The following is a 24,564-nucleotide window of genomic DNA, read 5'->3' as shown; positions in this document are numbered from 1 at the left end:
GCCCAAGCTTCCCCCGACCCCAGCCCCCAGAACAGGCAACTTTCCACAAGCCGTGGGAGCCTGGCGCCGGGCTCCTGCACCTTGCGGAGAGCTGCGCGAAGCCTGGGCGTGCTAAGCTCAGCGCGCCCAGCCTTCAGCATGCAGGCAACTCTCCGCAAGCCGCGGGAGCCCAGCGCTGGGCTCCCACGCCTTGCGGAGAGCTGTGTGAAGCCTGGAGAGCGAGAGGGGTCAGTGCACACTGACCCCTCTCGCTCTCCAGGCTTCAGCGAAAGCCTGCATTCGCCCCATAGGACACACACACGTGTCCCCTTCATTTTTGGAGGGGGAAAAGTGCGTCCTATGGGGCGAAAAATACGGTACTTGATGGGACAAGCATTTATTTTATATTTAGCAACAGGAAGCAAAGTACAAAAAGTAACGTCAGAATCAGCTCATGCTCTGGCACAATCATCCAAAGGAGACCTAATAAGATGTATCAATTTACATTTACACCCTGTTGCCATCTGCAGGTTCACGTCAGCTTCCAATATTTTAAAAATGGCAAGAGATAAGAAGTGGCGAGAAGTAACAAAGGAGGCTAAATTAGGATAGATGCAGATTTGTAAAACTATCTGCTCTTTTTTAAACACAGGACAGCTCTGTGACTGGATATAAGAAACTGAATCAAAATAAGGTATTATGGCTTTGTCCACAATCCCAGGAATGTTAAAAGAAAGGCTTGGCAGGTTATAATTCAGTGAAGTGCAGCAAACATAGAACAATAGGTACCAAATTAGCATGCCCATTAAAACTCTGAGGATCTTTAGAAGTTGTTATTTTAGGCTGGAGATGACAGCATTCTCAGAGTGTTGACCAGTGGTATGGTAGAGGCATCACTGCCAACAGTACACTCACATTTTGTAGATTTCTGGAATGCTTCAAAATCTGTTTTATTAGAAACAATGAGACAATATACTTGAGCATATGCACCAAAGGCAATGTTATCTATCATATCACCTTCAACTATTTTAAAAGCTACTGTTTGTCTAGCCAGATTTATTAATAATGTCTTCAACATACCACTTTACTGGCAAGTATGATCATACTAAACTATGGCTGCCAATTCCTGACCACAGTATGAAGCTCTGGCATCTATCAACTAATCCCTGATATTATATCTGAAATTGTACAGTGGTACCTCGGGTTACATACGCTTCAGGTTACATATGCTTCAGGTTACAGACTTCGCTAACCCAGAAATAATACCTCGGGTTAAGAACTTTGCTTCAGGATGAGAACAGAAATCGCGTGACGGCGGTGCGGCAGCAGCGGGAGGCCTCATTAGCTAAAGTGGTGCTTCAGGTTAAGAACAGTTTCAGGTTAAGAACGGACCTCTGGAACGAATTAAGTACGTAACCAGAGGTACCACTGTATTTTTTAGAAAAAGTGTCCCCTTATGTTATATTCTGCTGCACTAAGTTTTCAGTGTTGAAATCATTCTTTATTAACATCTCTGAAACCAAGCAGAAAGAAAGGTTGAAGAAGAGATCCTTGCACTCCTTGTATCTCCTCCAGCCAAAAACTGCTATAGAAAAACTTGGGAGACTCTGGGGCAGCCTGTGATGCAGTACAGGGAGCTACAGCTACAACAGAGAATCCATAGAACCCCAGTGCACATGCATAAGCAGCTGCATGCATTCAGAGGCCTCTTTAGGCCTCTTTAGTTTCTATCTCGTATTTCTTCTTTGGTCCTTTACTATTGAACACGATCTCATAATATTCAGATTCATGAATTTTTTTATTCCAAATTCCTCACAGAATACATAAGCAGAAAAAGAAACTATCATAATTTCCTTCCCTATGTAATCATCAGTTTCACTTCCTTTGACATTTCTGCTACTAGTTATGTTATAGAGAAGGAACATGGACTACGGGTTTATATCAACTCGCAACTACTGAAATTGACTTTTTAAAACAAAGAGTACATCTCCTAGTGTTTGAGAACCCAACTGTAATTCAGTTGTACTGTGTTCACTGCTTAATGTGTCTGAATAAATCTAACATTTAAAATCTATCAACTTAGGCATCATGATCTTAGCCACAAATAATAGAGAGTGTCAGTGTCAATTTTGCTCTCTCACACTCACTTCCCTTCACTCCATCTGATTTTAATAATCCTTGTCAAGGCACAAACTGTCCAAATTACCTTCTTGACACAGAAGCTTTCATAGAGGAGACAGAATCTCAACTTTCATTTAGTAAGTACAAAAGAAAGCTGTCCAGCTGGACAAATATTATTTCCAGTCTTGACAACTTCAACAGTAAATCATATATTTTAATTTTAAACCAAGGCTGCCAGGAGTTTGATATAAACTGCTTGTTTAATGTAGATTCATGGAATTAGTAGGTAAACAACTGGGACTGTATTTTTAAAAGTAAGACCAAATAAAATTAGCTGCACAGAAAAAAACTACAGAATGAAAGAAACATCATATATAAAAATTTATAAGAAAGGGGAAGATCAGAAATAATTTCAGAAACTTATGTTTTCAGGAGAGAAACCATAAAATATTTTACAAACTCTATACTTCGCTCAATCCTAATACCTGCCTCACCAATAGTGCTGAGGGATGATGTGATAGCATTGTGCCCCCTCCCCAAATGACACACATCATTGCTAGCAAATGCATAATATGGAGAGGCAGAATGGAAGAGATTATTTGTGGGAACTGAATTGTTCTCTAATTGAAATCCACAGTATTACTAACTCTTGAAAAACAAAGTTCTGGTATCTGGGTGCAACCTGGGGTGCAAAGAAGCAGAGTCTCAGCCACCTGAGGGTAGAGCTTACAGAAAATGCTCTCTCTGTGTACAGCTACAGCAGAGGTCAGCAAACTTTTTGAGCAGGGGGCCGGTCCACTGTCCCTCAGACCTTGTGGGGGGCCGGACTACATTTTGGGGGGGCAGGCGGGAAATGAACTAATTCCTATGCCCCACAAATAACCCAGAGATGCATTTTAAATAAAAGCACACATTCTACTCGTGTAAAAACACTGGACAGGCCACATAAATAACTCAGAGATACATTTTAAATAAAAGAACACATTCCATGTACTCATGTAAAAACACACTGATTCCTGGACTGTATGCGGGCCAGATTTAGAAGGTGATTGGGCCGGATCTGGCTCCCAGGCCTTAGTTTGCCTACCCATGAGCTACAGCATATGCTTTCAAGTCCTTTACCACCAAGTAATACAAGCCACACATGATGCCAGCTGCCACAGCTCAATCACAAAATCTAGAGTACAAAACAAAACAATGTTTTGGCTCACACCATGCATGCAGATATGATTGTGGGTCTTCCCTTGCTCATGGAGGATGTACAGCACCACTGCCTTCAAGGAGGTGAAAATTCTTTATTTTATTTTTTAGGACAACACGACTATTTCCAATATTTCTAGTTCTGCTATTTGTTAAAGTTTTCCTTCACCACTTAATTTGCTAAGCAACTAATGAGATCACAAAACTGACCAGAAGGCTGCTGTATCTGAATGGGAGACAACCTAAGAATCTGATTTATATTACTTTCCAGTGTCACACCATATAACAAACAATATTCCTACAGAGACATAGTATAGAAAGTTATATTCAGAAAGTATATCTGAATTTTCTAAGAGCAATTCTCTACAACAGGGGTTCTCATTTCCTCCCACTTGAGAAGGTGGAAAAATATGAGCCCAACAGTCACAAAACTGATAAGCCTCAGTCAAAAGGTACAGGGGTGGATCCAATGACAAAATGGTGGCAGGTAAAGGGAGAGTTTGGCATAATTAGTTAGTAATTACCAGCATCATTTTGTATTGATATCTAATCCCATTTTGGAAATTTCAAAATTAATTGCCATGGTGATTTTCTTGGGGCAAGGAGCTCCACCGTTTAACTTACTTCAAGTTAACTACAAAAGCTATATTTGGGACTAACTGAAATGTTCATGTAACCCAGACACTGAAGTAGTAGTCTAACCTGGAAGTTAACCAGAGCAGGGATAACCATGGCCAGGCACCCTCTGTCCAGGAGTGGTTATAACTGCCTTGGCAAGTGGAAGATGCTGCATGCCTTGGCTGCCACAACCTCTCATTTCAAATCTGGATCTACCAGCACTCAGATGAATAAAAGAAGAACTGAATGTTGGTGTCTTCAGTGTACTGCTGCTACTTTAGTCTTTCGATAGCTACATCCAAAATTTCCTGTACATGATGAGCAGCATGAGAGACAATACTGAATCCTGAGTGACCTCCAAAACACAAATCCCACCTTCTGGAGTTGGTCCACCAGGCAGGACCAGAACCACAGAGGTACAGCATACCAGCCCCCCAGCCAGCCTATCCAGATTCTATAGTAAATGGAACAGAAAGCCACAAAGAAATCCAGAATTAACAGGGCCACGCTCCACTTCACCCAGTAGGGGTTATCCATCAGCGTAACCAAGAATGCTTCAGTAACAAAGCCAGGTCTGAAGCCAGATTTAAATACACCCAGATACTGAAAGGCTTTCATTTCCAAAGCTCTTATTAGCCCGAGACCTAGATATCTCAAGGATTGCCTCCTCTTAAATGAATCTTCTGTTCTGTTCAGAGGCCGCCATGATTTGAGACCCCTCACTATCTGAGGTGAGGAAGCTGAGTCATGGGACATTACACCCAGGCCAAATAACTCAAGGATCTTGTTTGGCAAAACTGCCCCTTGCCTTCTGGTGATCCATTAAAATGTTCTTATTTTGGAAGGCATTTGAGGTAGGCTTTTTAGAATGATCCTGATTCTGTGAAGCTGCAGTGGTTTTTCATCATTTTGCCTGCTTTTCTGATTTTTGGTTTTGTGATCTTGCCAAATGTTTCATTCATTCATAGATAGATAGATAGATAGATAGATTTGTTTGAGTTTTGTACTTTAGGTATCTTTTGAGTTTTATCCCATTAGCTAACTTGAGTGCTTTTGGGAAAGCAGAATGGTAAGACAGAAATATTTTAATCAAATACAGTTTAAATAAACAACATTTCCATAAAACAAATGCAAAAGAATTGCAAGTGCAATTGGTTGGCAAATAAAATGTGTCTGGTTATAGAGTTGGGTATAATTTGCAGCAATGCGTCTCTAAAGCCCAAGTAAATGGGGCAATAGAGGAAGTAATGTGTAAGATCCTCTTTAATTTTCATATGGCAAGGACATAAACGATGTTCTACGGGGTTTTTTGTGTATCTACTGGTCAGGTAGGCAGTTGGCAATGTTTGAAACCGTGCCATAGTGAAAGCTCTCCGAAGGATGGGATCGGTGATATCGCTGCTTGTTTTCCCTCCTTTTCTATCTTGTGGGAAGAAGGTTTTGTTGGCATAGTATGTAATGAATTTTAATATTTTTAACTACTGTAGTGTTGATTTTTGTGCACAGGCATGGTCCTCACAATAAACGGATTTGATTTGATAAAATGTGTCAAATAACAAATGTTAAGTACTTATGCATGTGTTGTGTTATTATATAATGGGGCTTATATTTAAAATAATGAACATTTAAAATCTTAATTGCCTTGAATAGAAGGAAATTAAATATAGGAATCTGTTTCTGTGCTTGGTAGGGGCAGACACACAAACAAAGCATTGGCAATTTAGCTGGAAGCACCCCACCCTAAAATAGAGTTTCTAGATTTTTAGTTTGAGGCTCAGAATAAGCTATTGAAGAAGCTATTTATGTGTTTTAGATGTGCCATTCAGTTATTTTTCCTTTAAGAATTTACCAAAAGAAATGTGAAAGCCTAAGTGAAAATGACATTAAGGTTGTGACACCAATAACAAAAGCCAAGATATATAAAGTTAAGCTGACAGTCAACCTTAAATCATGCTATTGTGCTTATTCTTTTTAAAAAACAACAATATGAGTTAATGACAAGATGTCAGACTTTGAATTGCCTGAAGTTTGTCATTTGGTGTCTGTGTCACAACCTTAATGTTATTTAAATGTAGTTTTTAGTATCTATTATTTAAAAGGTCTATTTTAAGACAGCAAAAAGCTTTGATAGAGGAAACCTCAAAGTACACCGCGTTACTGGTATGCCATTTCATTAGAAGTAGTGCATAAAACATACATTGTTGACAAATCTAATTCATTAAAGGTGAGATAGATGCACTTTAAAACGACTGGCTGGCATCATTATCTACAGTTCCCTTATAAATTATTACTCTTTTCCTTTTGACTGAACTTGTCACTATTTACCTTTCAGAGTATGAATCTTGTGCATCAGACTTGTTTAGAGAAGTTGGAAGTCAAATAAGCTACTTTCTTTAAGCAGAAGCAAACATTTTAAACAATTTCCAAAGATGTGGCCATATTTGTCGGTTGCAGCAAAATCAACAAAGCATCTTATGGCATCTTAAAGACTATGCTTGAGCACTATAGTCCACTTCAACAGATGCTTGAAGTACTATGCTGGATTTGTCTACTCTGGATAAATTACCATATTACAGGACCTAATAATGTCATCCACATTCATTTATCTGACCATCTTCCAATGATTTGCCAACAATGTCCCTTTACATTCTACATAGTACAAACCACCCAGTCTCTACATGAAAGGACCAATGGACAAAAATCTCATTAACTGACCTTAAAGTGGCCATACTTGAACATCAAAACAGAGACCGCAAAGTGAAACTACCAAATTTAATTCCTCAAGAGTCTTGATTGCTATTACCATCACAGAAAAGGGTCCTTCCTCTAGTGGCTGTTTATTGTACCTACAGAGGTTGCAGTACAACTGGAAGGGCCTCACCACCTGATTGTCATGTTATCCAAAGCAGTGGCCTGCCAGGCGTTCCAATTTGGTCCATGAGGCCAGTTTCTCAAAACCATACCCACCTATCAATCACCTGACATCACTCCAATGGGTTTGCATTGAAGCCCCTGCCAAACCCATGCCTCCCCACTTCATTTTAGTAGTGAATTGCTGCCTGTGAGGTGCTTTGCAGTCTCAACTTTGGAGCTTCTAAGTGCCAGATCATTGTGATCTCAAGTAATTGACAATGGGAGCGGACCCCACATGTCAAATTTGGCCAACAAGACCAATCTGGTCTGTGAAGCCATAAACTTCCTCATCCCTGCTGTAGGGTAACAGGAAGAAAGGCATTACTTTGGCTATCCTAGTCCCAAGTTGTTATAGGTCAATGCAAAAACTTTACCGGCAACTGGTACAACGCCTGTAAGAGCAGTACAATGTTACATGAGAGGTTGTCCCTACTGGCTGCATTTTACAATACAGTGGTGCCTCGCAAGACGAAAAGAATCCGTTCCGCGAGTCTCTTCGTCCTGCGGTTTTTTCGTCTTGCGAATCAACCCTATTAGCGGCTTAGCGGCTTAGCGCTATTAGCGGCTTAGCGCTATTAGCGGCTTAGCGGCTTAGCGCTATTAGCGGCTTAGCGGCTTAGCGCTATTAGCGGCTATTAGCGGCTATTAGCGGCTTAGAAAAGGGGGGGGAAGCGAAAAAAATTGCAAGACTCGCAAGACGTTTTCGTCTTGCAAAGCAAGCCCATAGAGAAATTCGTCTTGCGAAGCGCCTTGAAAAACGGAAAACCCTTTCGTCTAGCGGGTTTTTCGTCTTGCGAGGCATTCGTCTTGCGGGGCACCACTGTAGATACAGCTTCAAAACCAACCTTAAGGGTAGTCCCAAATAGAGCATATTACAATTCTCCAGTCTTGAGGTTACCAATGTACGGGTCACAGTGATGAAGTTATCTTTGCCCAGGAACAGGTGTAGTTGGCATACCAGCTGGATTGGGTAGAAGGAACTCCTCACTACAAAGATTACTTGAGTCTCCAATATCAGTGATCAACGTAAGAGCACCCCATAACTATGGTCAGTATTACTATACTAGGAACACCAGCATGGTCTAGTAGTTACAGTGCCTGACTAGGACTGGGCACACCCAGCAAATCCCTACTTAGCCATGAAGCCTACTGGGTAACCTGGGGCCAAGTACAGTGGTACCTCGGGTTACAGACACTTCAGGTTACAGACGCTTCAGGATACAGACTCCGCTAACCCAGAAATAGTACCTCAGGTTAAGAACTTTGCTTCAGGATGAGAACAGAAATTGCATGGCGGCGGCACAGTGGCAGCGGGAGGCCCCATTAGCTAAAGTGGTACCCCAGGTTAAGAACAGTTTCAGGTTAAGAATGGACCTCCAGAACGAATTAAGTTCTTAACCAGAGTTACCACTGTACTAGCTCTCTGCCTAACCTATAAGAAAGGATTCTGAGATTAAATGAGGAGAACTGTTACACAACCTTTTGGAAACTCAGGATGTAAAATAGTGAATACATCAATTACTTGTCCTCTGCAATATGGTTCTTATAATTTGCCATACTGAGTATTCCCAGCTACACAGCTGAGCCTCATCAAATATAACTACAGCAAACAAAACTCAAACAACAAATGAACTGGCATAGCTCAGTCTTCCTAGGCATAGAGCCAGACCAGATGAAAAGAGATAGAAAAGATGGATCAATGCTGTGTAACTTAACCACATTCATCACATACCCTAGCAGAGTACCAGGTAGCCATCCAACTGATCTCCTGTACCAAATAACAAAGTAGAATCACAGACCATCCACATATATTTTTCATGCAAGGTAAAAGCACTTGAGAAGGCAAAATTTCCATGAGAAAATTGAGCAAAAATAAAAAGTTGTAGTTATTTGTTTAAAATACATAGCTTGCTTTTCATTACTAAAAAGGCATTCCAGAGCAGGTTGCAACATTAAGAAGCCCCACTTCTCCTGTACTTATCTTCCCTTCAAAGGCTGTTTTGCATTTAAAAAGCTGAAAAAAGAAGAGAGAAAAAGAATATAACATGTAGTTCTGCCTTTACACTGTCTGAAGTAGAGAAGGAACTATAGAAGGCCACTAATAAGACTGCAATCATATTCAAACTGGAATAAGCCCTATTGAACTTAAAGGGACTTAGGGACCAATCATATCTCCCATCTGGTAGTGGCTGGGTGGAACAGAGCTCATGATGGAAGGTGAACAGTTTCATCCCAGGTTTTGCTGGCACAACAGAGAAGCCCTGATTGAGCCCACTGTCAGTAGGTGAACCAGCTTAGGATCCACTGGCTCCTTGGACAGCTCAGTTCTACTTCTTCCTCATCTCATAAACACCCTGATAGCATTTTTGGCACACACAAAGGAAACCTTTATAGTGGCACAAATCCCCTGCTGGTGGAGCACAATGGATCTAGGCAGAGCCACCGAATTCTCTCCAACACAGGGGTTTGGATGGCTCTGTTATTTTAAATTGACATGTATGTGCATGTGCCATGCAAGTGAGGAGCAAGCACATACTTCTATGAGCATATTCTATGTGGACCACATACCCCAATACTTTGAGCATACTTGTTCTAAGTAAAACAATCCAGAATTCCTCCTATTACGCTAACTGAAACAGTATCTTCATAGACTGCAAGCCATAGACGAGGGCCTATAATTTTCTATTATTATACAGTGCCTAGTGTGATCCTATTGGAAGGTCTGACTGGTGTTGGACTGAATGAACTGAAACAAAGCTGTAAATAAGACTGATACTTATTTTGGGTCATAATACCTGGAACAATTTTAAGGATACAAAGACTAAATACTATTATTATCAACCTTATTGTAAGCATCTAATTAACTGATTAGCAATAGGAAATTTTATAAGAACAATACACTAGTGCAGCAAAGCTACAATTCATATGGTGGGATTGGACAAGTTACTATCATTTAATATTAATAGCCTCTCTTGCAGGGATACTGTGGGGCTGAAGAGGATAAATATTAGAAAGCACTTAACATAGAAAGCTCACTGTATTAATGTATCAACAGGGATGCTACAAAATCATATATAAGAACATTGTAAAGCTATTTTAGTTAATTACTTTTCAACGAAAGGGATTAGAACAGTAAGTAGGTCAAAAGAGAGTACAAGATTACAAGTATAAAGCATTGCCTTGAGATAAGGAGTAAGGTATTAGAGTAACATTCTCAAGCGGTCAGGAATTTAGGACATATTTTCTTTTTCACCTAAGTACTAAAGAAGACTAATTTTCAATAATATGCTGACATTATAGTTCATGCAACATTTTAATAAAAAAATTAAAAAATAGTTTTGCTTATGATGATCTGCTCTCTTACTTCATGCTAGATGGAGCTTAATTGTGTTCTAGTAGGTAGCAAAAGTTCCTAGCCCAAAAGGTATACCCACAAGGTATCTTAAGTTTTATCTTGGATTTCTATCACTTAAGTACAGAAGGAAAAGTAGAGATAAGGGATTGCTGAGGGACAATGCGGAGTGGGGGATGTTCTATGAGGTATAGAAAGAAAAAAAGGAATGGTTCTATAGAGAGATGTATGATGTAGGGCAGGGGTCTGCAACCTTTAAGACAAAAAGAGCCACTTGGACCCGTTTCTGAAGAAAAAAAAACTGGGAGCCACAAAACTCGTCATTATAAAAATAACTTTTTTGTCACTTTTTATTATTATTTCTTTGTTTGACCCCTCAGAATTACTCCTCCTGATAGAAATAAACGTTAAATTAACAAGTTACCTTTTTGTGTGTGTGTGTTCTTCACTCCCCTTCAAAACAGTGACCAGTGTACATGCCCCCTTTCAATGCAGTGACCAGCGTACATGCCCCTTACAATGTTGCGGGCGGGTGGGCGGGCGGGAAGGTGACGTCGGGACGGTGCGTGACTAACGCACGCACCGCCCCCATGCGACGTCACAGCCAGTACAGCGCCCGCCACAGTGGAGAGTGTCGGGGCGCACAATGCGCCTCCTCCCCTCGCTAGTATCCGCCCCGGAGCCGCGGCAAAGGTGTAAAAGAGCCACATGCGGCTCCGGAGCCGCGGGTTGCAGACCCCTGATGTAGGGAAAGACAAAAGGAGTGGGGATTTGAAATATATAGTTATAGTACTATAAAGAGAAAAGGGAACACTTTAGAAAAAAAGCCTGGCAGGCTACGTTATGGGATGCTGCAGAGCAATATCTCCTCCAATGCTATTTAATATCTACATGAAGTCGCTGGGAGTGGTCATTGGGAGTTTTGGGGCCAGGTGCCATCAGTATATTGATAACACTTGACTCTATTTCTCCATAACAGCACAATCAGGAGGCGCTGTGCAGTCCCAGGGCCATTGCTTGCATGCAGTGGTGAGATGGATGAGGTAAAACATGCTGAGCTTGAATCCTGGCAAGATGGAGACAATGTAGGTAACTAGTTCCCTTGTCCAATAAATTAGTCAATTGCCCATCCTGGATGGCGTTGCACTCCTTGAAGAAACACATTTGCAGTTTAGGGGATGCAGCTCTATCACTGGAGGCTCAGGTAGCCTCAGTGGCTAGAATTGCCTTTCACTAGCTGCAATTGGTTTGACAGCTATGGCCACTGCTGTACCAGGAAAGCCTGGCCACAGTATTTCATGCATTGGTTACTTCAAGACTGGATTACTGCAATGCACTCTTATGTGGAGCTTCCCTTGCACTTGATCCAGAGGCTGCAGTTAGTGCAGAATGGTGCAGCATGATAGCTGACAAAAGTGAAGCCTTGTCAGCATATAACACCTGTGCTCAGAGATCTGCGCTGGTTGCTGATTTGCTACCTGGCAGAGTTCAGGGTGTTACTATTATTATTTAAAGCCCTTAACAACTTGGGACCAGTTAACCTACTCAGCTGCTTCGATCATCAGAACAGATACTGTTACAGGTGCTACATAATATCTGTTCTACATCTGCAAGAACTTGATCTTTTATTGTGGCATCACCAAAACTTTAGAACTCCCTGCCTAGTGAGATCAAGCAGGCACCCTATGTATTCCTTTTGATGCCTGCTAAAATCATTTTTATTTAGACAAGCCTACTAGTTGTAGAGTAGTAGTAGGGACTAGTTGTAGTTGTATAGTAGTAGGGACGCAGGTGGCGCTGTGGGTTAAACCACAGAGCCTAGGACTTGCCGATCAGAACGTCGGCGGTTTGAATCCCCGTGATGGGGTGAGCTCCCGTTGCTTGGTCCCTGCTCCTGCCAACCTAGCAGTTCGAAAGCACGTCAAAGTGCAAATAGATAAATAGGTACCGCTCTGGCGGGAAGGTAAATGGCGTTTCCGTGTGCTGCTCTGGTTCGCCAGAAGTGGCTTAGTCCTGCTGGCCACATGACCCGGAAGCTGTACGCCGGCTCCCTCGGCCAATAAAGCGAGATGAGCACCACAACCCCAAAGTCGGTAACGACTGGACCTAATGGTCAGGGGTCCCTTTACCTTTACCTTACTAGTTGTTTAGTAAGTTGATGCAAGTTTTAATCTGTTTCCAGTCTATTATTTCAACTTTTTGAAAGTTTTAAATTATACTGTAGTTATTTTTTCTTATTGATGATTTTATTGTTTTATCCTTCTTATAAACTGCTTTGAGTGTTGTTGCTTACAATCAAGTGTTTATAAATTTTATGAAATAATAATAAAGAAAAAACTGTGTTTTAAGCTAAAACGCCTTTTTTGCCATGTAGAACATATTGTTTACACACCATCGCAATCTCCAAGCAGTGAGAGACCACAAAAACTCCAGGGGTTCATGCACTCACCCAAGTTCAGTTTCTTGGAATGATGGTTAGAAGAGACCGTGGAGTCTTTAAGATACAGTATATGGTTTTATTTACAACTATGTATAGTGTGAGCATAGGATGGAAAAACTTGCAACTGCAACATTCACATAGATCTTGCTTTCCCCTTAGGTTTCCAGGGGAGCCCCAAAGTCCAGCATTAAGGAAGGCATGTCTCTCCATCTTAAAGTTTCCTGCTCACTCACACAGCAACTCTGACTATTGTTCTTCTACTTACTTGGAAGATAAGAGGGGTGGGAAAAGGTCCACCCATCTATTTCTGTGGCACAGAGCAACTACTTTGGATATGCTAAATCATGGTACTTAAGTAGCCAGTCAAAGTTACATTGAAAAACCAGTTTGTTTTTCAAAAACCAGTTTGGCAAGCATCCTCATACATTCTACCCTCACAGATACAGGAAGAGGACCCAGGGTATCATTCAGACTGACCCTGACCCCAACCTCATAACAGTATACACTGGTCTATTACAGTTACTCACGAGGGCTTACTTTATTCAGAAGAATTCCACTCCATCTTTAGTCCATATTTAAGTGCTCACACATGCACATGCACATACAGCAAGTGCTTCAGTGGGGGAGCAGAACAGAAAAGTGGCAGAGAGGGCAACACTGTAAAAGTTTTTCAGACTGAAGGTATTTGCTATCTAGAATTATCCATTTCCCCCAAACTGAAGTATCTCTTGCTGCACATCACATCATGCATTTAGTTCATGGGTCTTGCTCCCAAGGACATAATATGTTAATATTGAAGAAGAATGTGGGGAAGAGGAGGAAAGTAGTACAGTGGCACCTTGGGTTACAAACACCTCAGGTTACAGACTCCACTAACCTGGAAGTAGCACCTCTGGTTAAGAACTTTGCCCCAGGATGAGAACAGAAGTTGCGCCACCGTGGCAGCGGGAGGCCCCATTAGCTAAAGTGGTACCTCAGGTTAAGAACGGTTTCAGGTTAAGAACGGACCTCCGGAACAATTTAAGTTTGTAACCAGAGGTACCACTGTAAACCAAAGCTCAGGAACTTCTAAACAAGATACAAAACTGGGACCATGGGCATAGGCAGGATTTATGTTAGGGGGCAGGACCCCCCCCACCTGCCATCCTCTTCTGTCTAGCAGATTCGAAATGAATTGTTTCAACAAGCTGTTATAAATTACTTTCTTTTGACCAAGTGCTCAGAAAACCTGTCAAACTTTCTACAATTTCTTTTAGTTAAGTATTTTTATTTCCTTGATGGGGGGGGGCTGCCATGGGCATAGCCAGGATTTATTTTTAGAGCGGGGAAAGCGTTATTGGGGGGTGGTGGCAGTTAGCTAAGTAGTTTTATTTACTTACTTGATTTTGGGGGAGCAGCTGCCCCTGCCCCCTCGTGGCTACGGCCATAGCAACCGCCCCCTGCTCCCCCTATGCGTGGGACTACATTAGTTTGAAAACCTAACCAAGGAGCAGTAGTAGCAAAAGAGTCCTGTGGCACCTTGACTAGGAGATGCACAGAATGTGCCCTACTAAGTTCCAGGGGGGCAGCCAACTCCGTCCTCAGCTAAGAAAGCAGTCCTGAGGCATCTTTTTAAGGCCAAACCCATTCGCTAGAAAGCTCGTATAATAATAATAATAAACAACACCACATCTGTCAGTGAGTCTCTCCGTCTCCTTCGTCTCCCTTCGGCGTTTGAGGAGAACCAGGGGCGGAAGGCGAGGGTGGCAGCAGCGGGCAGGTGGGCGCTTCAGAGGCCGAAAGGAGGGCCGAGCCCCTTTCCCGCCTCGCTGCCCTGACAGACTCCGACGTCACTTACCAGGTAGGCCGGGCCCCGCTCCCTCTTTCGGCGCCTGGTAGCCCCGGAGACCAAACGAGCGTCAGTAACCACGGCTCGGAATGGCCGGGCTCCGACATCCGGAGGAGGAGCCACCAAGACGGAGGAGGAGGCCCAGGCTCTTTTCCCGCGCGCGAAAGAGAGCGAGCGAGGGAGCGCCTAGGCGGGAAGGAAGGAAGGCGGGAGAAAGGCTCCAAGTACTGAGAGGCCGCGCCGTGCGACGCTGAGGGGAAATCGCCTGAGGTAAACTGCGCGCGGGGCTGTACATACGGGCAGATGGAGTTCTTCGAGCCGGTTGGCAACGGTGCGCTCTCCTCAGCTCAGCAGCATAGCCCTCGAGGCTCTCGTAGGACGCGCTCTTCTTTTGAAACTGCATCTCTCTGTGGAGGGTGGGGAGCGTCTTCTTCAGAAACTCCCTGAGAGCCCACCCCTCTTCCCCCACTGTCCGTACTTCTGGCTTGCGATTTCTTTCCCCCCCTTTTTTCCCGCGCTCCGAACGCGGCGGCGGGTCTCGTTACGCGAGTAGCGTAGCGGGCGTAGTCTCCGTAGGAATCTCTGCGCGGCTTCCAGAACTACTGTATTGCGAAGTCGCTTGACTTAGTGATGTTCCGTCGGGTGCGTTCTCTTTTTGTAGCTTCTCTTTCCTGCGGACGTGTCTCTCCAGGTAAGAAGGTTGCGTGCCCGAGCAAGTGGCTTAACTATCGTGGCAGAATCTCAGGCTTTTTTCCCCTAGGCGTTGTTTATCCAGAAGCAAAATCCCGCTGAATACAGTGGGGATGGCTGTAGTAAATGTGCATTGGCTTGTAGTTCCATAGTTTCTCAAACTTGGGGCACAGATATTTAACTTTGCTCGCTCTACAGAGAACGGTGAAATCCTAGAAAGGTTACTGGTTTTGTATAGCAAGACTAATTCAAATAACTCAAGTAGAATACTCGAATAAAAGTGTGTGAATCTTGAAGTCTCAAGTCTACCTTTCTGCACGCTCCCCCCCTTTTCTGAAAATTCTTATGACAAACAATCCCCAAATACCCTCTGCTAAGAAACATTCTATTTACATATACAGTGGTACCTCGGGTTACATATGCTTCAGGTTACAGACTCCACTAACCCAGAAACAGTACCACAGGTTAAGAACTTTGCTTCAGGATGAGAACAGAAATCATGCAGCGGCAGCGCAGCCGCAGCAGGAGGCTCCATTAGCTAAAGTGGTGCTTCAGGTTAAGAATGGACCTCCGGAACGAATTAAGTTCTTAACCCGAGGTACCACCGTACATTGTAAATGATACAGTTAGGCATTAAGCTGTGTGTCCTGGAAGACCTTCTCTTTGATATTTTAATGTAGTAGGTGGTAAATTCCTTTGAGATTTTTTCCCTTAAAAATATAAAATGTTATAGAAATGAAATTAATAGTAATAATAAGCAGATTTGTATAGTAGTTTGGATTTGATGATTTAAGTGCATCTACTCTGCATCTTAACAGATTGCGCCAGAATATATGTTGTACATCTTTTTTTCTTTTTTTTTAAACAGATGGAAAGTGACATCCAAAAACGGAGTATCCAGCTAACTGGATTTAAGAACCAAGAAAAGAAGGCCCTAATCAAATTGCTTCAGACACTAAAATGTGTTTTTTTTAACACTACGGTAAATTATATGATAATTGATAAGCCTAAATATTTTGTGGATTTTTATTACCTAGAATACAGTGGATGCACAGGTTGCGATTCGGCGCTTATGCACAAAGCACGATTTAGTGCTTCTGCGCATGCACGAGTGCCGAAACCCGGACGTAACCCATTCCGGTACTTCCAGGTTCGGCGTGGTGCGCAACCCGAAAATGCACAACCTGAAGCGTCTAACCCGAGGTATGACTGTACTTTACAACATATGGTATTCATAGTGGTAAAATTGAGTGCATGTTACACTCTGGTAAAAGAGCAAATTCTACTTCTTACCTTATTATTTTTGAAAATGTGTATGCAATTGTTAGTTTATGGTTGTGTGTTCTTTTTGTTGTTAGGAATACAGAGATTGCACTCACCTCATAGCAAAGAGGCCTTGCAAGAGTGAAAAGTTCTTAGCAGCATGTGCAGCAGGTATGTATAATGTGCTGTTCCTTTGCAGACTGTTTGGAAACTTCAGCTGGTGCAGAATTTGGCAGCCAAGTTGCTCAATAGGACAAGATAATTTGAGCATATTACACTGATCCTGGCCTGACTGCACGGGTTGCCAATTAGTTTCCAAGCCCAATTCAAAGTACTGGTTTTTACTTATGAAGTCTCAAATGGCTCAGGACCACAATACCACAAGGACTGTCACTTCCCATATGCACTGACCCTGTGATCATAATCTGAAGCCCTTCTTTGTGTGCCTCATCCATTAAATGTCTGGAGGATGGCAACACGAGAATGGGCCTTTTCTGCGGTGGCTCCCTGTTTGCGGAATGCTCTCCACAGGGAGGCTTGCCTGGCACCTTCATTACATATCTTTAGGTGACAAGTAAAAGCATTTCTCTATAACCAGGTCTTTGACTGATTAACATTTTTTGGCCTTTTAAGTGTGTTTATTATGCTGGATTAGTGTTGGCCATTGTTGACTTTAATAATATGTTAAAATAATAGTGTGTTAAAATGGTTAGGGTATTTTTAATGGTTTTAAATTACATTTAATTGGTAACATTTTGATATATAGTCTATAGAGTGCTTTTGGAAGAATGTTTTCTTGTAAACTGTATACAAGTTTGTTTAATAATAATACCTATACTCAGATTAAACATTGTAAAATTGTAACCATTAACTACTGAAGATGCACTGAGTATAAACAATCAACTTATCAAATTAGTTCCCTTAAAAACTTTAATGCATAAGAGTTTTAAAAGGCCATTCTAATCTGTTACATGTTTTCTTGGCATCTACATACATACTCTTGGGGTATGATTGTTGGGGGCTGTTGCTATTGGTTTTTTGTATCTGTGTTCTAGATCTTGTTGCGATTTGTGTAGAATTTTTTCAGTTTGGTTGTGTATTTTTAATGTTTTATTTATGGTTTATGACTATTTTTTGTTATGTTGTACAGGTACTCAGCATTTTTTTCATGTTGTAAGCTGCCTTGATCATGATTTGAACTGGATTGGTGGCATACAAATAAAATTATGCATATTTGTGTACATAACTAGAGTTGGTTGTATTTTATATCTTCTGTGACCTTAAAAATCCTGCAGATACTAATTCTTAGTGAGCACTTTGGGTATTGTACCTATTTAACAAGGTTTTCATTTCATTTCTTCCATATCACCATAAATTTCCCAACAATAACTTCTCTTTAGCTTTCATAGTTGTGGTAATTCTCATTGATCGTTTAACACATTTTTTGCTAACGGCAAAGATTTTGACGAATTTGTAAATACCTTGTAATTGTTGCCATCCATCTGTCTTGAGAAATAATGGAGTATCTGCTTCATCTAGAAACTTGTAACTGCTACCTCCTGCATTTGTTTTTGCTGCGTTATCAGCACTGAAGTGACCTTTCCGGGGTGCAAGCCTTGGCAGTGTGTATGGAGGTCCTGGGCTGTCTAGGCAACAAGAGCTGCCCCACTCAACCTCACTGGTCCAAAGGAAAGCAGAGCAATACATTTGGCACCAGCTTAGCTGCAGGAATTATCGGAAGGAGGCATAGAAGACTCCATCTAACCATCTTAGGGACACTACTCCGGATTTGTGTAGGGTTTACTCCTTAGCCTTTTCCCCTCCCACATATGTCCCGCAAGGCAGGGGGTAGACCATGCAGGGAACTGCATTCCCAAACATCTAAGAGGGCATCAGGCTGGGTTAGGCTATTCTAATTTGGGATGCAGGTGGCGCTGTGGTCTAAACCACTGAGCCTTTTGGGCTTGCTGATCGGAAGGTCGGCAGTTTGAATCCGCACAACGGATGAGCTCCTGTTGCTCTGTCCCAGCTTCTGCCAACCTAACAATTTGAAAGCATACCAGTGCAAGTAGATAAATAGGTGGCGGGAAGCATTTCCGTGCACTCTGGCTTCCGTCACGGTGTTCCATTGCGCTAGAAGCGGTTTAGTCATGCTGGCCACATGACCTGGAAAGCTGTCTGTGGACAAATGCCGGCTCCCTCGGCCTGAAAAGTCCATTTGCCTTTTACTGGACTTAACCGTCCAGGGGTCCTTTACTCCCCCCCTTTTTTTTCTTTTCTTTTTTTTTTTTGCTATTCTAGATCCCAACGGGATTTTAATTAAACATCTAACGTGATAAAAATGGAAGGTATCAATAAGTTTAAAATCACGATTTTTCACAAAAAAATAGAAACTGGTGCTTTCAGAGACCTGTGGATACACAAACACCTCCTTTCAGCCTCTTCTTCATGTGGGTGTGAACCCAGAGCTCTTATTTGAACTGTGGCATCTCAAGCTCCATGAAATGACTGCACCTTTTTCCTTGCTGGCCCTAATGCCTGAATTCGCCATTGAGCATGTCTCCATTCAACCATGTCTCTTATTTCCCTTAAGCCTTTCCTCAATACTAACCTCAATACTAACCTTTTCTGGAAAGCTTATGGATAAGCACCTAATCCCTATGGTAAATAAACCAAAGTACCCATGCCTCTATTTTCCCCTTTCTTCCCCTGCTTTACTGTGTCTATTTTAGACTGTAAACTCCTTGAGGTAGGGACCTATTATAACTGTTCTTTATAAAGTGCCATGCACACTGGACTATAAAGATCAATTATTATTTATATATTTTTCTTGTGTCAACATCAGTAATACAGAAAATGCTTCTGTCCTAGAATGTTAACTCCCTACAAACTTGTTACAAATGCACACTAGTGGAAGCTACTCAAAGGAAACTTGTGACTGATTCTTTTCCGTACAAAATCTGAGTGTTTCAGGTAGCATGCCTTTGTGATGGGGAACCTTTTCACCAAGAAATATGAATACAGGGTAATGGTTCCTAAACAAAGAGGCTGAGAGTACCTTTCCCCTCCCCCTCCCTTTCCATCAGATGACTGCTGGCATGCAAAGCTATCACCTATAGAAGTACCATCTGGTAAAACGTTGCCTTGCAATGGCACAATCTGCTCGGCTCGGCTGTAAAATTGATTAGGATCACAGTTTTAGCTGCTTCACTATGAAATATGCTGTAGTTCGTTTTTATGTAAAGCGTATGGTGCTGCTGTTACTGATTTGAACCCTGAAAGAATGGGAAAATAAGGTTTGGGCAAAGGCAGAAAGGGGACAATACCATCAAAATCACAGTTAAGCTAGCATGTTGAGTACATGATGTGCTAATAGAAGAGAAATCAATTTTGGAGGTGGAAGCTGCTGGTACAAAATAATTCTCTCTAAAATTTAATGTTTGACTGAGGTTATAGGGGCCTCCAGAATTAGGGTGGGCATGGTTATAGTTAAACTTTACAGAGTATGTTAGCTGGTGGATGTGTGATATTTATGTTTCACATTTTGAAGATGAAAAGTTTCAGAAGTATGAGTGTCTATCAGCTATATTTTTCTTTTAGAGCACATGCTGACAGAACATAGAATAATATATCTGAAATATGCTAATGCAGAATAAAAGAGGGGGTTTCTTAAAGAAAGAATCCACGTGTAGGAATGGGCAGGCATTTATTCTCCTGCTTGCAGTCCTTTGCAAAAAATATGTTGATTTTTCAAAGCATTTCCCCACCCCAACCCCAAAAAGAATGCTTAGTGTTTTGAAAGCGTGATTAAAGCTGCAATACTATACATATACACTTGGAAGTAAAAATATTATATTTTTGAGAATATATTATGCATAGAAACTATAAGCATGAAATGTTAATTAGTACAAAGTTTCACAAAATGAATACACACATTTTTCAAAAAAGCTAAAGAATTCTTACCCAAAAAATTAGGATCACTGTTTTTAATGAAAATGTGCCAAAACATTTTAACGTTATAGAAAAGGTCAGCTACTGCAGTAAGAAATTACATTAAGATCCCCTATTTTCTGCCCTAACAGAGGTTGTTACTAATTTTTATATTTGATCTTCATTTGATTGCCATTTGTCTGCAGAAAAAAATTCTTTTGTGGATGACAGTTCATTTTCTTTCCAGGAAAGTGGATACTAACCAAGGACTACATAATTAATAGTGCCGAAAGTGGCAGATGGCTTGATGAAACAACTTACGAATGGGGATATAAAATCGAAAAAGTCTCCCATTATTCACCTCAAATGCAATCTGCACCTAAAAGATGGCGCGAAGAGCTGATACGCTCTGGTGCTGCAGGGGCCTTTCACAGATGGAAAGTTGTCCTCCTTGTTATGAATGGTGATAAACTAAAGGATTCTTTGAGAAGGTAGGATAAGACTTCTTAAAACTGAAGAAATTAATATGTTAATTTACTTTGATTTAGATGAAAATAGTTTTGTGGGTGTTTTCCTCCCTCTCACTTACTCTGGTCCACAGCAATTCTGCTACAGGGTCACTTCAACTATAATGTTTTATTTATATAGAGATAATATTGGTGTAGGAGAAACTGTTTGCTGTGAATTGTGAAGTGCATTTTGGATGTTTGGGGGTTTCCCCCCTGTGAGTTAGAAGGGATACCCAGCCGCACAGCAAATTAAATAACAATACCACAACCGATTGTGTAGAAGAATCTGCACAAGGGTTACTTCCATGTGGACAAAAGGTCCTTTTCTTCAGTCTACAACTTTGTCTTGCAAAGATCTTGAATATGTTTTTAGTAATTGGAACAAATATAATATTGAATTCCAAAACCAAACCAGTGTGATTCAGTGGAAAGTATTGGACTTCGTCCACAGAGACCTGGGTTCAAATCTCTATTAGAAGCTCAGTTGGAGACCTAGGACAAATGATCTCAGGATTGTAAGGATAAAGTGAGGTAATTCATGTACGCTGTCCTGTGCACCTTCAATATACATTCTTCAGAATTTATTTTTAATTTACTGTTTTCACTGCTAAACTCAGCAGTTATTTTACTACTTTTCTTTTGCTTCTCTTTCTGCCCATAGCTCTCCCCATCATGGTTGATTGTGGGGGGTTAACAGGAGGAGATGGTACTTGTATTACAGTGTTACGAATCCACCTGTACTGTTGTACCTGGTGTCCTTTTCTTGATAAAATTAAAATTAGTGTCCTTTTCTAGTAAACTGTAGAATTCAAATCACGTATTGTCATACAGACTTAGGCCCTTGCAAGCCTCAAGTATTTAATAAGAGGCATACAAGAAAACTCCAGCAGAATTGACAGCCCCTTTCCCACATGTATTTGTGTTGTGCTGATTTTCCAACATAAACTCTTTGGGGGAGTCCATGTGGTGCTTTCACACCCTCATTTAGCTACAGCGAAGGAGAGGAAGCAGCCGCCTCATTGTGCTGCCCAACAAACTATAGGTAGAAAAAGGAAGTAGTGGGATGCACTATTGCAGTTTGCATCATATGGTTGCAGAATGGGGCCAGGTGTTCATACTGACTGGAGTGAAGATGGCCTAGGTTACACACAGGAGCCAATAATCTGGCATTAGAGATTTGGGGCTTATACTAACAGGTGCCCTGCTCAGGTCCATGCTTCAAAGTTCTGTGCCCAAGCAACAAAAAGCAGTTCAGGTTTTCCATGGATTGACGTTGGGTCCGATTCAACTTTAAAAAACAGGTTTTCGCAGCGGCAAAAAAAGAACATTAAAGCGTTGACCATGCCTGTAAAGTATGGATAAATCCTAACTGAATTAATTTTTTTGTGAAAGGATCTTCTTACGTCCACTGTGCTTCCTAGGCTGTATTTGCATTTCGTTTTGTGAGTGTGTGTGTGTGTGTTAGGTTTGGTGTTTCTATCAGGTTGCTCCCATCTGAAGAACAATGAACTTACTTGGAGAGAAGAAAAAAATGGGAAATGAATATTGTCTATTATGGTCATTCCTATTTCTGCCCGTTTTTCACATGGGACTTTTTCACACAGTTGGCTCTTCGCATGTAAATCCGGTAGTAATTTCTGTTGATCAGTTTAAAAACTGTTGTTTAAAAACAACAACCACCGAATCAAGCATTTTGACTATATGAAATCTGTTCAGTTTTAAACTAATGCAGTGACAAAGCAAATATGCGTGTTTTGATAGGAATTTTTAAAACTGCATTTTTAGGTATGTGTTCCCTTACCCCCACCACAGAACTAAAGAGTAGATTTATGTTTCCTTTTTTGTATGTTGTGTAGGTTTTAAAACAAGAGTTACATTTTATATTTCCATCAAGTTTATATTGTTTCATTCCTACAGAGTTCTAGAAGCAGGAAAAGCCACAGTCTATGCAGCATTAAGTGCACCAAAGGACATTACTCATGTGTTAACTAATAACCCAGCATTAGATCAAGAAAGAGAGAAGCATCTCATTGGTGTGCCATACTGTCCAGTTGGCTATTTAGAAATTTATCTCTTAGAGGCAAGTACACTTAATATAATGAGAAGTACATTATTTTAAATGTATCAATGTAATTGTTGATTTGTGGCAAATTTAAGAGTCCAACTTAAGCCAAATTATCATTGGATTAATATTTCAACTCTGATTTTTATTTCGAAGCATTTAAATTCTCATGAATACTTCAGAGTGAAAATTATCAGACTGCTATTGTATCCATCATCTTCCTTAGATTGCATACAAGACAGTGAAGTATAGCAGCATTAAGGAAATGTTGGACCGTGATTTGCTTTTGTGTGTTTGAGGCTAGCAAATCCTGGCCAGGTTGGAGTTGGAGACCTTGTGACAATGTTTGCCAGGACTTCAGACCACATCTCTGGATCAGTACACTATGTATGTTGATCACCTAACTGAATGCCCACATCTAATAGGGTTGCAAGCATGTTTTTTTCAGCACTGGATTTGGAGTTGCCCTTGGTAGTCGAACATGATTGGTGCATTTAGTCTATGTCTGCAATCCCATTAACATAAAGTCTTGAGCAGAATGCACCTTCCTATCCAACTCAGGATCCAGATGGGAATGGAAATCATTCACTTCCTTGGGCCTCTTCTTGTGGTTGTTAACAGCATATTACTGAAAGCCTTGTGTGTGCCTTCCTGAAGATTGGAGCCCATATATTGAATGCTTGAACAAGCTCTCTTTCTAATTATATTTTCACATATTCACAGCTGTTTCAGTAATAGAGCTGTACTCTCTAAGCCAGGGGTGGCTAACTAATGGCCCTTCAGATGTTGTCGGACTCCAGGTCTCATCATCCTCCACCAATAGGACTAATGGCCAGGAATGGTGGTAGTTGCAGTTCAGCAACATTTGGAGGGCTACAGTTTAGCCACCACTAGGAAAAGTACAAATTGCTTGAGTTGGATCCAGACTACCTGCAGGAGGAACCCCTGAAAATGAGCCCCTAAAACGCTGCTTCAGAAAAATCAGGAGATTCCCTGGAACAGGATGACAGAAGGCACTGGGCACTTTCTTCCAGTGGGGAGGCTTCTTCTGGATCTCAATTCCTACAACAAATGGAAGAAGTCATTCCATTCACCAAAAGACCAGGCTGGATCCAACCCATAGTGTTTTAGCTGTAATTGTCTGTGTTGCTGTATGGCCTCTCTATATTTGAATAGACAATAATATGCTGCATTTATCACCCAGAAGGAAATTAAAAGTGATACTGAAAAATACCAGGAGAACTATCTTAAACCCGAACAGTCAAGACAGGTGATGACTGGCAGGCATCTTGCTGAAATGAAAAATGAACTTATAAAGCATATATATTCTGAACAGGTAAAAACTAGTCTTATGTACATTTATTACTTTTATAGCATAAGTCAACTGAAGAAAAAAGTCTCCACAGAAATAAATGTGGAAGAAAACTGCTTGCACTGTGTAATTTTGCCTTTGTTGTTAAACTAGTGTATAGAGGTTGGGATCCACTTCTTAAAGTCTCATTGAGCAAAGCAGGTCCAATGATGAAATGGCTATTACAAATGCAAATAGTGAAAAACAGAGAATGCATGAGGTCTTGTGAAGGAATCATGAAAGGAATTCTTACAAAGGAATGTTGCCATGTGATAAATCAATGAAAAGGATTTAAAAGCTTTAGAATT

The 24,564-nt window shown here is 41.2% G+C and overlaps 2 protein-coding genes across 9 annotated transcripts in view; one reads left to right on the top strand and one right to left on the bottom strand.

Moving 5' to 3' along the window:
* Positions 1-14,926, bottom strand: part of KIAA0825 — a 186,780-nt gene extending 171,854 nt beyond the window's left edge. For 3 of the 5 annotated variants that reach the window (XR_014161101.1, XM_081880321.1, XM_081880318.1), the window contains exon 1: positions 14,461-14,598. The gene's annotated coding sequence lies outside the window, so the exon portion shown is untranslated. Of the gene's footprint in view, positions 1-14,141; positions 14,431-14,460; positions 14,599-14,748 lie in introns of those variants that run through there. The other 2 variants (XM_081880319.1, XM_081880320.1) reach the window with 2 other exon arrangements.
* SLF1 (SMC5-SMC6 complex localization factor 1) overlaps positions 14,586-24,564 on the top strand; it is a 33,024-nt gene continuing 23,045 nt past the window's right edge. The window contains exons 1-6 of one of the 4 annotated variants that reach the window (XM_081880402.1): positions 14,586-14,721; positions 16,010-16,123; positions 16,500-16,575; positions 20,582-20,825; positions 22,761-22,923; positions 24,110-24,241. In XM_081880402.1, coding sequence (XP_081736528.1) covers positions 16,010-16,123; positions 16,500-16,575; positions 20,582-20,825; positions 22,761-22,923; positions 24,110-24,241 — 729 coding nt within the window. In that variant the 5' untranslated portion in view covers positions 14,586-14,721. Of the gene's footprint in view, positions 14,783-15,046; positions 15,143-15,192; positions 15,278-16,009; positions 16,124-16,499; positions 16,576-20,581; positions 20,826-22,760; positions 22,924-24,109; positions 24,242-24,564 lie in introns of those variants that run through there. The other 3 variants (XM_081880404.1, XM_081880403.1, XM_081880405.1) reach the window with 3 other exon arrangements.

The sequence above is a fragment of the Podarcis erhardii genome (genome assembly GCF_964252035.2).
Source record: "Podarcis erhardii genome assembly, chromosome: 11".
Taxonomy (NCBI): domain Eukaryota; kingdom Metazoa; phylum Chordata; class Lepidosauria; order Squamata; family Lacertidae; genus Podarcis; species Podarcis erhardii.
Note: the sequence above shows the minus strand (reverse complement) of the source record. Positions and strands in the feature narration are given on the sequence as shown.